Below are 15,126 nucleotides of genomic sequence, written 5' to 3'. Positions count from 1 at the left end.
TGCTCTTACGTCTGAAATAGTGTTTATCCAATGTCACATTAAAATATTAAATAACAGCGTATTTTCTCCGTGGTTCACTTGTGCATTCACTATGTAATATGAGGTTGTCTTGATGAGAATACAGAGCTTGGTGACTTGTTAAAGTCTCAAGATGGCGGCAGAACAAAGTAAAAAATTTATATTTCATATTTGCATTTTAGCACTATTGAATATTTAGCTCAGGAATATATATTTCCTTCTTGACAATTTGTTGGAAATTTTGTTAAAGTTTTAGTGGTTTTCTCGAAAAGTTTTCTTTAATTGTCTTTAATTGTCTTTAATTGAATTAAAGAATAAAGAAAAAAATTTTTCAAAAAAACCTTTAACCATCCCTGACTCGTACTGATATGTGAGATTCAAACACGGTTTAGAAAGGCCATCCGACTTTGAATGAATGAAAAGAGAAGCAAGGAGATACATAACACTGCAGCACTACTATCTACTGACAAGATCTTAGCTTCATTAAAGTTAGTAAACTTAACTGAAGGAAACTTACCTCATCTCAAGTAATTGTATCCAGGAGCATTGGCTATACTGATGAGATCTTACAGCTAAGTGTTTCAACGAAAGAGAAGGAACTTATGTTCAGAAGTTTGTTATATTAACAGTGGTTATTTCAAAATCTGACATAATTACATTCAAACACATAACCCAAGATACTGTTACAATACTATTTTTTGAGAGAGTTATAAAGCTCTGTATAAAGTATTTTTTACCAGAGCTAAGGGGTTCATTAAATTTATATATTATCTTATGAAATATTTGATATGGATGTCATCGGTGGCATATCCAGAATGAATGTTTTACACTTGCTATGTAAATTTCACTGCATCATTGCTCATTCATTAGAAATCTATTGTTTTTACAGTGAGTGAACACAGCAAGATTGAGATAGAATGTGCAAATAAAAATGCTGGCTATGGCTGAGATTATTATAAGATATAGCTGTGAATAAAATATATGTGACTTTTATGCTTATCATACTTAGTTATAGTATATGTTTTTATTATGCTATAGCTACAACACCATCTATGATACCAGTTGTTTCCAATGGCAATACAATTTTATAACTACAAATGTCTAAATTGCATCACATTATTAACATGCAACTAATGACTTCTGACAAAAATTGTATCATACTGCTCAGTTGGTTCATTTTATGACACTTACATACAAAGATAAGTAAACTACTGATATTTCTTTGTTCAATACATGACAGCCCCAGCAACTGCCAACTGCTCTGTTGTAAGTGAAAGCATGCTAGCTGAAGAGACACAAAATGTTGATAGGAGAGTTGTAGCATTATTAAACAGTTCCACTCTTTGGCATGATGATGTACTGACCTATATCAGTGGATACATATCCAAGAAAATTACAAGTTGCATCAAGTGTGCTGAATGTGCAACTGCCTTAACCATAGAGAATGATGACCAACCTCTCATACCTGACCACTCATACTGTCATGAAGGTTCATTAAAGTCAAGCTTAACATCTTTCAAGACCTATGGCAAGCTTACAAGTCCATCCTCCTCATTGGTAAAAGTAGTAAAAGCAGCAGATAAAGCCCTTCGATGAAGATTACTTTTCCCATCTTTTTGTATGTATTCAATATCATGTATTTCAATGTGGACGAACAATTATGGGAACTAAAGCAGACGAAATCCGTTTAGTTTGGTAGACAAACGCCTCGAGACAACCAAACGACCAATTTACACAACACTTCGCAAGCGATATTTTCGCCTGTATAATCGAATAATAATTGTCTAATATGGCTTCAAAACATTATTAATAACGCTTTGTTTCCAATAAAACTTGATTCGAGAAGTTTGAAAACACTGAAACGAAGTAAACTGCAAAAAACAACAATTGCCTAATACTCGCCTTAAGTTTTTTGCCCGGTTCCCGCGCCATCTTGGATTTATCATGAATGTCACGCTGCCGTCTTAATAAGTCTTATATTACGTCACACTCGTCAGCGATCTAGACCTACTATATCTATGTACCTGCCACTACTTTGCAATCACTAATATCATTGAGATTAAATCTTCATATGTCTATCTCTTCAAGACAGAAATAAATTCACCACATGGCTAATACAAGAATCGGCTTTTTCTAACAAAAGAGCAACACATGGCCATCATGTTTGCTGTCTCTACGACGCATGCGGGGTAATAAAGAAGCAATGATCAACAAACACGAATTTCATCACAGGCCGTTTACTGTAGTATAGTAACAATTTTTCTCCCTTCTCATTTACAATTGATATGTTGATACAAATTACAAAGGCGTAATTATTCAGTGTGCTATAACAAGCTTTACTGTCAAAAATGTTCATGTCCTTTTTGAAATGATATGACGCATTCTAATCACATTTCGTTATATAATGATATCGTTCTTTTTGTCCAAGAATTTGATCTTCCATAAGATTGTCTATATAATTTTTAAACTCTATCCGTATGCAGGTGAAAAAATAGCAAACCATTGATCGAAAGATGCATTAGGGAGACGGTTTGTTGTTGAATAATAGGTATTCCCAAGATATTTACCATCCAGAAATTCCATCAACTCTTTTGCTTTTGCATTCCGTCCCGTTGGGCTGTCAACGATGACAGAATTCGATCGTGAAAAGCCGTGATCGTTGATATCTTCGAAAACACTTTTTATAAGGGATTTTCCTACTTCGATGTCTTCGCAATAAAGTGGACCAAGTTTGTAACCTTCTTCAGGGAAGAAGGCTAATCTCACAACAACGTAGCCTAAAATTCTTCCATCTTGGCTAAACGCTACTTGGGCATGAGTACCAGGTGAACCTAACCACATTCTCAAGAGTTTTGCTCGTTTGTATCCGAACACTTTATTGTCATAAACTAGCACGTCATGCATGTTATTTACATCGATATGATTCAACTGAAAATGGCTTGAATAACCTTGAAGTTTGTCTAAACTTCTTCTTACATTGAGATCGTAAATGCCAACTGGCCATTGACAAACAGCACCAAACATCTTCTTTTGAAATTCAACGTGTGAAGCTAGAGCGTACCACACTTTTATTGTACTTGCTGGCTTTTCATCATGGCGTTCTCTCATAACTTGTAAAATACGTTTGGCGTAGTCCAGATCTCGATACTCTTTGTGGATGATGAAAGATCCCAAATGCATAACGTTTGAGCCATATTTTACTGCGGAAATTGTTGCGACAGGTTTCTTTTGTGACTCCACAACATATATCGAGGCTTGCTCGTGTTCTAATAGGCAATCAACATCATTTATACCAGGTCTCCATCCTTCGTTTGCCAAAGTTAACTGGTAAAAGTGTTTAAGTAACGTCGATGTTCTCTTTACCATTCGTAAGTTGATCATCTTGCGCACATATGAATACTTATACGAAACGAATAACTTGACATCCACCTTCCACAGCAAATACTGTTTCATGAAGACGCATATGTTTTAGAAAACGTTGATCAGACGTCATGACTAACGTTTACAACTTTCATGCAAATGTAATCGATGTTCTGCTTGACCTCTATATGACGTGGACAAAATTAAAGAAGAATAGTGCACTTTCGTATACGTTTTCTGAAGAACTTCTCGTCGTTGGTCGATATTTGCCATATTTAAAAATTGCCATGCTGGTTATAGATTATTGATAAAAATTTTCCGTAAATATATTGATCATATGCAAAGACAAATGTCAATTTTTCTTGTCTGTTATTGGATGATGTCTGTGCAATTAGAAAAATATTCAAGTAGTCATGTCATTAAATGAGCAAGTCTAGTTTGCATGCCCTTTTAAGATTTCACTTTAGCCTTATATAACAAAGACTGCTGTGAGACTGCTGTGCTTATATAACAAAGACTGCTGTTATTATATAACAAAGACTGCTGTGAGAAAAATAACAACATATTGATACACGCATGTGAAAACTGAAATGCACAGCATAGATTCTTTGTATAACACAATGCAATTTTTTTCTTCACGTCTAAATTCAGCTTCATAAATGCCTGGACAATACAAATGTGATTTGTTCACGTTAATTTTTCTCGCATAATAATTCCATTGTGAAAGCAGCATCGTCTCCTAATCTTGTGACAATTTTGCTTTCTGTAATAAATTCTGGCCTCAACGCCGTTTTTGGCTTTAAAAGATTGAATGCCTCGACCACATATTTAAGGCAAGTTTTGTTTTTCATAATTTTTATAACGTTTGTTGAAACACCATACGTGTTTGATAAGGTTTGACCGGAAGTCATTATGAACGTTTACAGCGTCTTGGAAACGCAAATTCCAAGACGCGATGTTGCGCATGACGTAAATTCGACGTCTATTGAAGAAGACAAATCCAAAAACAAGTGCATTTGTACTTTGTTAAAAACTATCGTTTAACAATATTTGTCGAATTTTAAAAAGTTGCTGAGTTTTAACTGTTGCTGTACAGGTGTGTATTGTTGATGTAAGTTTATTGTAGTTAAATACTTCTTGGCTACATATAAATATCACAGTATAGGTATTATATAATGTACTCACTCTCGTCGGAACCTTTGAACTTTTTGTCCTCGCGCATTTTGACTCTCTCTGTCTTCTTATCACATCTCTTGCATCTGAAATGAATTTTTAACCCTCGTCCTTGATGCCTTAATCTATTGTCTTTATTTCTCCACTTTCTACTCTCTAAAGTGTCTTGATATCTCTACCTTGCAAATCTGTATAAGGCATTCTCTCTTTTTTCCTACCAAACTAATTATACAAGTCATCGTACCACCTTTGTTTCACCTTCTTTACCACGTTTATTTAACCTTATCATGTTTCTTCTTTCACTCCTTCTTACTCTCTTGTCTTCAGTCCTCTCGTTAACCCACTTTTTTCTCGCAATTTTACGACCTTATTTTCTGAAAACACTTCTGCACATCTTTATTCCACAACAAGTCTCTTTCATTATTGTTTTTTTCGGTTTTCATCGAGCATGTTGTCTTTGTTCTCCTTATCTTCCTAACAACTTTAACTATCCTAAAAACTGCCATTTTGTGCTGTGTGATTACACTCTTACCTGCCACTACTTTGCAATCACTAATATCATTGAGATTAAATCTTCATTGGTCTATCTCTTGAAGACAGAAATAAACTCATCACATGGCTAATACAAGAATCAGCATTTTCTAACAAAAGAACAACACATGGCCATCATGTTTGCTGTCTCTACGACGCATGCGGGGTAATAAAGAAGCAATGATCAACAAACACGAATTTCATGACAGGCCGTTTACTGTAGTATAGTAACAATTTTTCTTCCTTCTCATTTACAATTGATATGTTGAAACAAATTACAAAGGCGTAATTATTCAGTGTGCTATAACAAGCTTTACTGTCAAAAATGTTCATGTCCTTAATTGAAATGATATGACGCATTCTAATCACATTTCGTTGTATAATGATATCGTTCTTTTTGTCCAAGAATTTGATCTTCCATAAGATTGTTTATATAATTTTTAAACTCTATCCGTATGCAGGTGAAAAAATAGCAAACCATTGATGGAAAGACGCATTAGGGAAATCGTTTGTTGTTGAATAATAGGTATTCCCAAGATATTTACCATCCAGAAATTCCATCAACTCTTTTGCTTTTGCATTCCGTCCCTTTGGGCTGTCGACGATGACAGAATTTGATTGTGAAAAGCCGTGATCGTTGATATCTTTGAAAACACTTTTTATAAGAGATTTTACTACTTCAATGTATTCGCAGTTTGTAACCTTCAGAACAATTTTGTAAGCTTCGTCATGAAAGAAAGCTAATATGACAACAACGTAGCCTAAAAATTCTCCATCTTTATTGAAAGCTACTCGGGCATGCCACCCGTTGAACCTAACCACATTCTCAAAAATTTTGCTCGTTTGTATCCGAACACTATGCTGTCATAAACTAACACGTCATGTTTTTTATTTTTATTGATTTGATTCACCTAAAAGTGGCTTGAATAACCTTGAAATTTATCTAAACTTCTTGTTGTATTGAGATCGTAAATGCCAACTGGCCATTGACAAACAGCACCAAACATTTTTCTTAGGAACTCTACTTGTGAAGCTGCAGCGTATCACACTTTTATTGTACTTACCGGCTCTTCATCATCTTGTTCCAGTATAGCTTTAGGAATATGCCTCCCGAAGCCCAGGTTTCGATAGTTATCGTGGAGAATGAAAGAACCCAATTGTAAAAAGCTTGAGCCATATTTTAGGGCTGACAATGTTGCAAAGGGTTTTTTTGTGACTCCGCAACATACAGCGAGGCTTGTTTGTGTTCTAATGGGCATTCAACATCATCTATACAAGGTCCCCATCCTTCGTTTGTCAGAGTAATCTGGTAAAATGTTTAAGTAACGTCGATGTTTTTTTAGCATTCGTAAACTGATCATCTTGCGCTTAGATGAATTGTTATATGAAACGAATAACATGATATCCACTCTCCACATTCAGTAAACACTGATTGCCTTCACCATATATATTTAAGTTGTTCTAATTATTATCATGTTTCGTGAAGACACATATGTTTTAGAAAACATTCACCAGACGTCATTTTTTAACGTTTACAACTTTCATGCAAATGTATCGATGGAAATCAGGAAATGCCAATATCATGACACGAAAATGGGTATGATATAAATTCGTTGTCAATAAACTGCTGAAAAAGAACTTGTGCTGTATAGGTATGAATTATTGATGTAAATAAAGTTCATTGTAAGTATATCTTAGCTATATATGAATATATAGTTGCGCTGCTACAATGTTAAATGTCATTTTCTTTGATGCACATTGGATTCTCGTGCAATATTCATCAGAACATGCAAAAAACCAGAAATATCCTATTCTGAAACAAATAAGCTCTTATCTCTAAAATCTTATTGTGATGCATTTGGTAATGCAAATGACCACAGCTACATGTTGGGGCAAGACGTCAAAATATGATACTTACAAGTTTCAAGCCATCCTCCCATTTGTTTTCTTTCTCAGGCTTTCCCGATTCCTGATTAGATTTTAAAACTGGCCATCAAATTTTACATTGTTTGAACAAATCGACTTGGACGTCAACAAGATCAATGTTCTGGAGGAAGGCTTTTTGCTGGTCACTGTGACAGCAAGTTAATTGGTGAACGATCATATTTAATTTTAAACATGATTGTCTGTATAGACTACAGTCACTGGCAAAGAGATTGTTAGCGCTAGTTGCATAGAAAGAAGTTAACAAAAAAGTTGGAAAATAATTTACTACTCTTTCTAAAGATCATACGCCAGGCTACAAAAACAAAAATGATAATATCTGAAAGCATGTGTAGCGTTTGACCGTATTTGAGCTTACAATATAGTTTCAAAAAACTTTAAAATGTGAGCGTGTTTTTATGTAATTTTCCACAGAAGTAGCTAATTCCATTCCCATTTTAGTTGAAAATGTTTTATATTTTCAAAATTGCACATTTAATGTCTACCGTTACCATTTTGTGTTGGAAAACTCCTCTCAGCTTTCCAGTTGCTGGTTCAACCACACTTTGGGGACTGTATCTTTCAACACATTTAATGAAGTCACTCACAAAGTCTTGCTACAAAATCTACTACATCAAATTATTTACATCTATTTTTACTAATTGTTTCGTACATCAAACCCTTAATTAGGAACCTGCGGGTGAATCACCAGGAAGTTTTGAGTGCATACTATACCTAACGGAACTGATATCTAAAATTTCTGCACGTAAAGCTCTTATTTACAATAGTGTTAATTTAAATAGTTCATTCCCAGTCATGCAATCTAAATTACACAAAACCTAAAATCATTTATAAGGAGTTCCACAATATTCTGCATGACAGTGACTCTATTGTAAAGCACATTAAAAGGCAATATACATACTAAACAAGGGATCGAATATTTTTAATTTGAAAGCTTTTATCCAAAAACAACCATGGAAGGTGAGTATGCAGTGAACGATTATATGGACAGCAGATGAGACTGTATTCTAAAGTCATCATCAGAGAAATATCAATATGAATCCTGGATTCATATTATTGGAATGAGACGCGCTTGCATAGTAATGCGATGAATGGAAGTTTGTAAAAAAGCTTATGATAGAGGTCTTAAAATTTTAAAAAATACCATTTTAAGAATAATGCTTATGCCAACAAAAAGAAGATAGCTGTTTGATTTGACTTCTCTACAGTTAAACGTAATGTAAGAATGTTAAAAATATATTATGAAATATATAATGAGGTGTTTGTTCGGCTGAAATGGAAGTGACCACAAAATGAAAACTTGAATGAGGTCGAACAGTAATTTATCTCGTCGTTAGATGTAAAGGCAACCCCGCAGCCGAACTGAAAAACACGACAAACATCAATGTCAATGAAGAAATGGAATAAATTGGAAGAACGTCAAATCTTATATTCCGTTGATCGAAAATAAAAGAATATACACGAGAAATGTGTTATATTTATTATTTAGATTCACAATGTTTGGTTTCAAACGTGCTCTTTTCCTTCATCATCGTTTACTTTCCAGAATTTGTCAGCCACACAAAAAGAATTGAGAAAAATTGCAATTGGCAAGTAAGATCATGTTTGCCAAAGTTAATATTCACTACCGTGCACACTGGCTTTGATAAGTACGTGTAGTTTATTAATTGTTAAGTATTTGCTTTCCTTAGTTGCTAAATCAAATGGATGGATTCGATCGGCTTGGCAAGGTAAAATGACAATTTAAAATTTTTTCTTGATTTTTTTCATGTCACGTGAAAACCGTGCATGCAATTGGTTTGACGTTTTTTAAAGGACGAGGCATGCGCAATCATGGAAAGCAAGTTTATTTGCTCATAGCGTACATAAAAGTTGTTAAAAATTCTTCATGTGATGACTCGCAGTACATGATGACTTCACACGTGTCCATTGAAAGCCCTGAGTTGTTTTGAAAATTGGTTTTCTTTTTACTGTCTACTCCGTATAAGCTGTAGGACTGCTCATTAGAGGAGCAAAAATATAAATTAAATAGTATGTAAAATATCGATGTGTTGAGCTCAGATTCATTCTGGCAGATCGGTTTGCACTGGCTAATGTAAATACAACTATTGACCAATCGCCGCACGCGTTTTTATTTTATTGAATTTTTCATAAAATGTTGCTCAGGTGAAAATGATCATGGCAACAAATCGACCAGACACTCTAGATCCCGCCTTGTTACGTCCAGGAAGACTCGATCGAAAAATTGGTAAGAAGTTTATACGGCATGTATTCCGCTCAAGGCAAAATAGTTACGCTCATTATGTGCACCAAGTTGGCTTTCACTTTTCTAGTTTTCGTCCATAAAAAATAAATCGTTTCAAATAGTATCGTCTGGATAGTCAAACTGTTCCAAGTGTTTTCCTTCGAATCACATTCTTAAATGTTTTTTTGTTTCGTTTATTTTGCGTTTTGCTGTTTGCATTACGAAGTTTGTTCACATTTGACAGTAAAATTACGCGTTTATGACTGTGGTCGATTACGGGAAAATAATGGACCGCCAAAAATGTTTCTGAGCCAATCAAAGTGCGCCATTTTGCCGGAAGTGACGCTTGTCGTATAATAAACGGAAGTAAAGATTATTGGCGATTAACTTCTCGTAAGCGGACACCCTTGGTACCACAACTTGGTGTACGCTTACGATGTCTGCTGACACCCTTGGTACCACAACTTGGTGTACGCTTACTGGAGGTGTCTGCGGACACCCTTGGTACCACAACTTGGTGTACGCTTACGGTGTCTGCGGACACCCTTGGTACCACAACTTGGTGTATGCTTACGGGAGGTGTCTGCAGACACCCTTGGTACCACAACTTGGTGTACGCTTACGGTGTCTGCAGACACCCTTGGTACCACAACTTGGTGTACACTTACGGTGTCTGCGGACACCCTTGGTACCACAACTTGGTGTATGCTTACGGGAGGTGTCTGCAGACACCATTGGTACCACAACTTGGTGTACGGTGTCTGCGGACGCCCTTGGTACCACAACTTGGTGTACGCTTACGGTGTCTGCGGACACCCTGGTACCACAACTTGGTGTACGCTTACGGGAGGTGTCTGCTTGTGAGAGATTATATAAGGGATGGAATAATTTGTCAAGGACCCGAAAATGTGTCCGCACTCCGCTTACCAGAGAATAGAACATTTCTCTTTACGGTTCTGGCTTCAGCGTTTGAATACAATTTATTTTCATATTTTCAGAAATTTCTTTGCCAAACGAGCAAGCTCGAATGGACATTTTGAAAATTCATGCTGGCCCCATAACTAAGCATGGAGAAATAGGTAAAGTTCGTATGTCTTTGTTTCTGTGTTGTTTTTTCTGAATTATGATGCCTGTAAATAAAAAAATAGTTTTTAACCATAATATCGTCTCTTTAAGATTATGAGGCTGTCGTAAAGCTGTCGGACGGTTTTAATGGCGCAGATCTTCGAAACGTTTGCACCGAATCGGGTATGCGTGTTATTTGCACTTTATTGTTTAGCTTAGTTTAGTTAGACAGTTTCATGACCTTGAGTTGGTCGACCTTATGAAAACCATTTGAAAAATGCCTCGGGGAAGCTTTGGTTTAAATGTCCTTTTCTCGCAATGTAATTTGTTGACTTTGAATACCCATCCTGTCGTAAAATTATCTCCTCGTCCTCCTATAATGCATGACCGCCAAGATATCTAAGCTGATTGGACCGCCAAGATATCTAAGCTGATTGGACCGCCAAGATATCCGAGCTGATTGGACCGCCAAGATATATAATCTGACTGGACCGCCAAGATATCTAAGCTGATTGGACCTTGGGCCTTACTGCTATTCACCTAAATTACGTACCACACTACGTACATTTGCAAAAGGCATGCGCAATGGAATATTATCTTTAGGATATCCCATAAACTGCGAATATTGAGTATTGATATTAAAGCCCAACATAACTGTTAATGGAACCATTATAAAGAGCTGTGGTGAATGAAATTTTATTGATGACGTCATCAATAAAAACCTTTTATCTAGTTCTTTGTAATGGAATGGCTGTATTAAAAGTTGTATGTTGGGCTCAGTGGGTTGTAATTTTGATATTGAAAATTCGCTTTCCGCCTAGCAAATCTCTGGCCACGATTTTTGACAAACTACGAATGACTTATAAATTTCGTTTCGTGTATTCCAAACCGATGTTTAGGAGTTTCATCTGTTAAATTCCTCGCGTGTTGTGTCCCCATGCATATCAAAACCGATCTAAATTGAAAATATGTGTCAATCTTAGGAATGTTCGCCATCCGTGATGAGCGGGATTTTGTAGTTCAAGAAGATTTCATGAAAGCAGTACGAAAGGTGTCCGACAACAAGAAGTTGGAGACTAAGCTTGACTACAAACCTGTGTAGGACACGGCTTTTGCAATAATTTTTCTCGAATGGAAGCCAAAATCTCTTGGATGGCAACATACAACGTTTACATTCAAATTGCTATTGTTTTATTCATATTATGGTAGAACTATATTCTTCGTTATTGAAAAATAGATTTTTTGTTGATTGCAAAAATATTTTAATCTTGTTTTTTTCTCGATGCAATATGGCGTAAGTGTCACACGAGGCAATTTGCTGGCAAATTGTTATATGTAGAGAAACAATACGTTTTTCTGTTTTTTGAATTTTCCATTGTATTAATTTGGACGCCATCTTAAAATATGATTTTTATTTTCGACCACATGGACCTCCCCAAGAATAAAAATTTCACATATCACACATACATATTCAAAAGATTAAACACCTACTACCCTTATTATCGATGAAACAGCGCAATAATTGTTGATTATGTTTGCAAAACAAATTATGCAGGATTAGATTGTGCATTAAATTTAATAATTTCTGTCTTGAGATTTCACTTTGAGTTTGTGCTCGTTACCGTAACTTCAGATATAAGTTAGTTGATTTTGATTTCGGGAACCACTGAGTATTTTAATAAAATACATAACAACGCAATAACTCCAAATAACGTAAGCATTTTTATAAGTCGAAAAGTTGAAATAAAATGTATAGTTATCTTTGATATTATGTCGTTCGTCTCACCGCCTTCAGTATACTAGAAGTAAGTTTGCTTGCTTATGCTGCCTTTAAAACTACAAATGAATTTCAGATCAAATGAACACATATATACGTGTTTTGAAGAATGCCTACGGGGGGTAAGGTTGTTCACTTAAATCGTTATTCGTTAACACTAGTGTTCTGCGACTCCGTTTCTTTACCATCTGATGATGTGAGCAACAGTCAGCTACATGATCGTTTTCATTCATCATAACGGTCAACAATTTAACCACAAACTATGTATAGCTGTTTATTGTTTGAAGTTCATCATCGACATGTTTTATTTTCACCCGAGTTTCCGTTATATTCATTAATATGGCGTCGATCGTCTTTTGGTATATAAGATGGTTACGTCTTAATCTTTATATAGCACGTAAATACATATATACATTGCACAGCATTTAATGTCTTAGACATTATATGAGCGACGACAGCTGAATATATCAACATTAAAGTTAATTTTTCCATATTTATCGTAGCAGTAACATGCAAACCAGGTGCAGCGAAATCCTGGTTTAAAGTAACCATTTGGTGTGCACACAGGAACGTGGACATCTAGGTTGCCCTCCATCACCAGTTTCAACATTTTTTGCGTGTTCTCACGCAAGGTCCCGATGCTGTAAAATTTAAATTCACACTTCTCGTTAAGAGCGTCACGCGGAATGTTAATTTTTGCGATATTTTCCAGTAAAAAATATTGAGGCAGTCAACAAATCAAAAATACCAGAAAAATAAAACTTTATTACAATTTCGAAAGCCCATGAAAACGCTGGTAGAGAAAGCAATTATATGCATATTGACGAAACCAGTAAAAAGACACCTCTAAAGTCTCGTGCAAGTTGCTACATGTTTGTTCTAATGCTTGTCTGTTTCGTGTTGTCTATGACATTAATTTGGTAGTATTGCATATAGTGTCATATTTTGTAGTCCAAAATCGTAATATTGCTTGATATTTTCAAATCCCTAATCCTTTAAAAACTAACCTCCTAACATTGCACTTTTGCCTATGACCATCATTAGTCATGAAAATATATCAGCTGCAAAGCAAGTCCGGTTTTTTACCTTCCTTTATCAATGGCATGTTGTTTTTGCCTTTTAAGAATTGATTATTTATGATTTAACAGTTAATATTTGTCGCATTAGCAACCCATTTTCAAGCATGATGTATATTGTATAGTAACGATTTTCTTGACAACGGCCATGCATGTTTCTTGTTTTCTACCTATTGTCATGGTTATCAAGTGCAGCAGCTTAATTGCTTTTTGGAGAATTTTTGATCAATTATCAATACATCTTGTTGTACTAGCTACTAAAAGTTGACGTAGCCAGCCCGCTTTTTTAGCGCTGGTATGTAAATATGTTTGTGTTACTCACTGTGAATACACAATAGATTCCGAAAGAATTGAATGATTTATAATGGTCTGGAGTTTACACACCAGGACTAAACCTTTGCGGGCTGGCTACGCTTTCGCGTAATCTATGTTATCTCATCAACATGGCCATTCCCGTGCGCAGCGTTTCCGTTGCTCATTCTTACCTTTCTCTACAGTCACGAGGCGAAAGCTGTATGCCATTCCAAAAACAAAACATAAAAGAAAAATTCGCATCGACATATTTTCACTATTTTGCGGTACTTGTTGTTTCCAATGACTTAATTCAATCTGGCAACGAAATATTTCACGTGTATCTTCAGGCAAGATGCGGCTTGAAATAACGTACGCTATATTGTCGCGAGCATTTAAATGTGTTCACAGTACACTATAAAAGGGAAGCAAGCTAATTTATCTTCAGATGTCATGCCTGAGACAAATATCCATGAAAGGTCATTTTGATTGTGAAAACACCCTGTGCATGAAGGCGATATTGCTATCTCGAATATTGCACAAATAGACGCGATAACTTCCTTTGTTTCTTCTCAAGATAGCTGAAGAAGTAGTTTCGCGGCTTTGTTAGGCATTACATAAGCGATCAATTCATAAATTTATCTCATTTCTCTGTCACACAGATAAGTTTTCATGTAAATTCGGTGTAAAAAAGCGGATTTTTTAAAATCAGTTATTGTTATATGGTTTAAGTAGCGCATTGTAGAACCCTTATGGTTAGACCGTTAGAAAGGTTACCGGTTATCGACCTTCGTCTAACAAAGTAGATTGCAAACAGCATTGCGCATAAGCCTAACCATGAAAGCACAGGCGTGGAAAAATCCATGAAATGTACATGTGCAATCGTGTTGGTTCCAGCTAAATCAAATAGTTTTAGAACTATACAAGCCGACGGCGACTTACCTTTGATAGCACGAGCAGAAATTCACCAATTTTTTATTCTGTCTTGTTACTTAAAACTTCTCATTAAAAGAATCACGCGAGAGAAGACTTACTATACAATTACTATAAGATCAGTGTCCACAAACAAGCTTTTATAGTTAGTTAAACAGTCTATGTCGTAATTGAAATGAGACCCATTCTATTATTAAATTTCTTTTCTTAGTCTGATAGGTCCGCCTCGTCTAGGAAAAAATATTCACCCAAAGCGTTTTCCATTGTTTTTGACCACCTTCTATCCTTTAGCTTCCCTATCATGAATACCTAATCTGCCCATTTCTTCTTCGTTCGTAACGTCTGTTTCCTGCACAAACATGCCCGTTGAAGTCAGCAATCACCCACCTCTCACCAGTGGTGCTCTGTATCACTTCATCTAGCTCACTCTAGAACTTCGGATTCTCTTCTGATTCACATATTACCTGTGGGCCATAAACACTTACTACATCAAATATTACACCTTTGATTTTTAACTTCAAGCCTCTAGAACATATTAACAAGCTGCTTCTTCACGAAAAATACAACTCCATTTCTCTTCCCATCGGCAGCAAAATAATACAGTTTGAATCCTGCTCTACGAAATTCTATCCGTGTTGTCTTTCCACCAGGTCTCTTAAACTCATTAGATATCTACTTTTCTCCTTTACATCTAGTCCAATTAGTCTCACAGC

General features: G+C 35.7%; 1 protein-coding gene across 1 annotated transcript; it reads left to right on the top strand.

Annotated features, from left to right (window-relative positions):
* Window positions 1-8,721: 8,721 nt before the first annotated feature.
* LOC124446175 (26S proteasome regulatory subunit 10B-like) lies at window positions 8,722-11,594 on the top strand. The gene is made up of 5 exons (XM_046997002.1): window positions 8,722-8,756; window positions 9,193-9,274; window positions 10,270-10,350; window positions 10,448-10,519; window positions 11,320-11,594. Exons 1-5 carry the CDS (start codon window positions 8,730-8,732, stop codon window positions 11,436-11,438), a joined length of 381 nt encoding a protein of 126 aa, XP_046852958.1. The 5' UTR covers window positions 8,722-8,729; the 3' UTR covers window positions 11,439-11,594.
* Window positions 11,595-15,126: the final 3,532 nt, after the last annotated feature.

This window comes from Xenia sp. Carnegie-2017, unplaced genomic scaffold, assembly GCF_021976095.1.
Source record: "Xenia sp. Carnegie-2017 unplaced genomic scaffold, XeniaSp_v1 HiC_scaffold_22, whole genome shotgun sequence".
NCBI classification, from domain to species: domain Eukaryota; kingdom Metazoa; phylum Cnidaria; class Anthozoa; order Malacalcyonacea; family Xeniidae; genus Xenia; species Xenia sp. Carnegie-2017.
This window is presented reverse-complemented; position numbering and strand designations above follow the sequence as displayed.

What these genes read in the sequence shown, in the direction of transcription:
- LOC124446175 (XM_046997002.1), top strand. Translation starts at nt 8,730, where the DNA reads ATGGATGGATTCGATCGGCTTGGCAAG. An exon ending in AAGACTCGATCGAAAAATTG is followed by an intron (nt 9,275 to 10,269) that starts GTAAGAAGTTTA and finishes TCATATTTTCAG; the next exon opens with AAATTTCTTTGCCAAACGAG. An exon ending in AAACGTTTGCACCGAATCGG is followed by an intron (nt 10,520 to 11,319) that starts GTATGCGTGTTA and finishes TGTCAATCTTAG; the next exon opens with GAATGTTCGCCATCCGTGAT.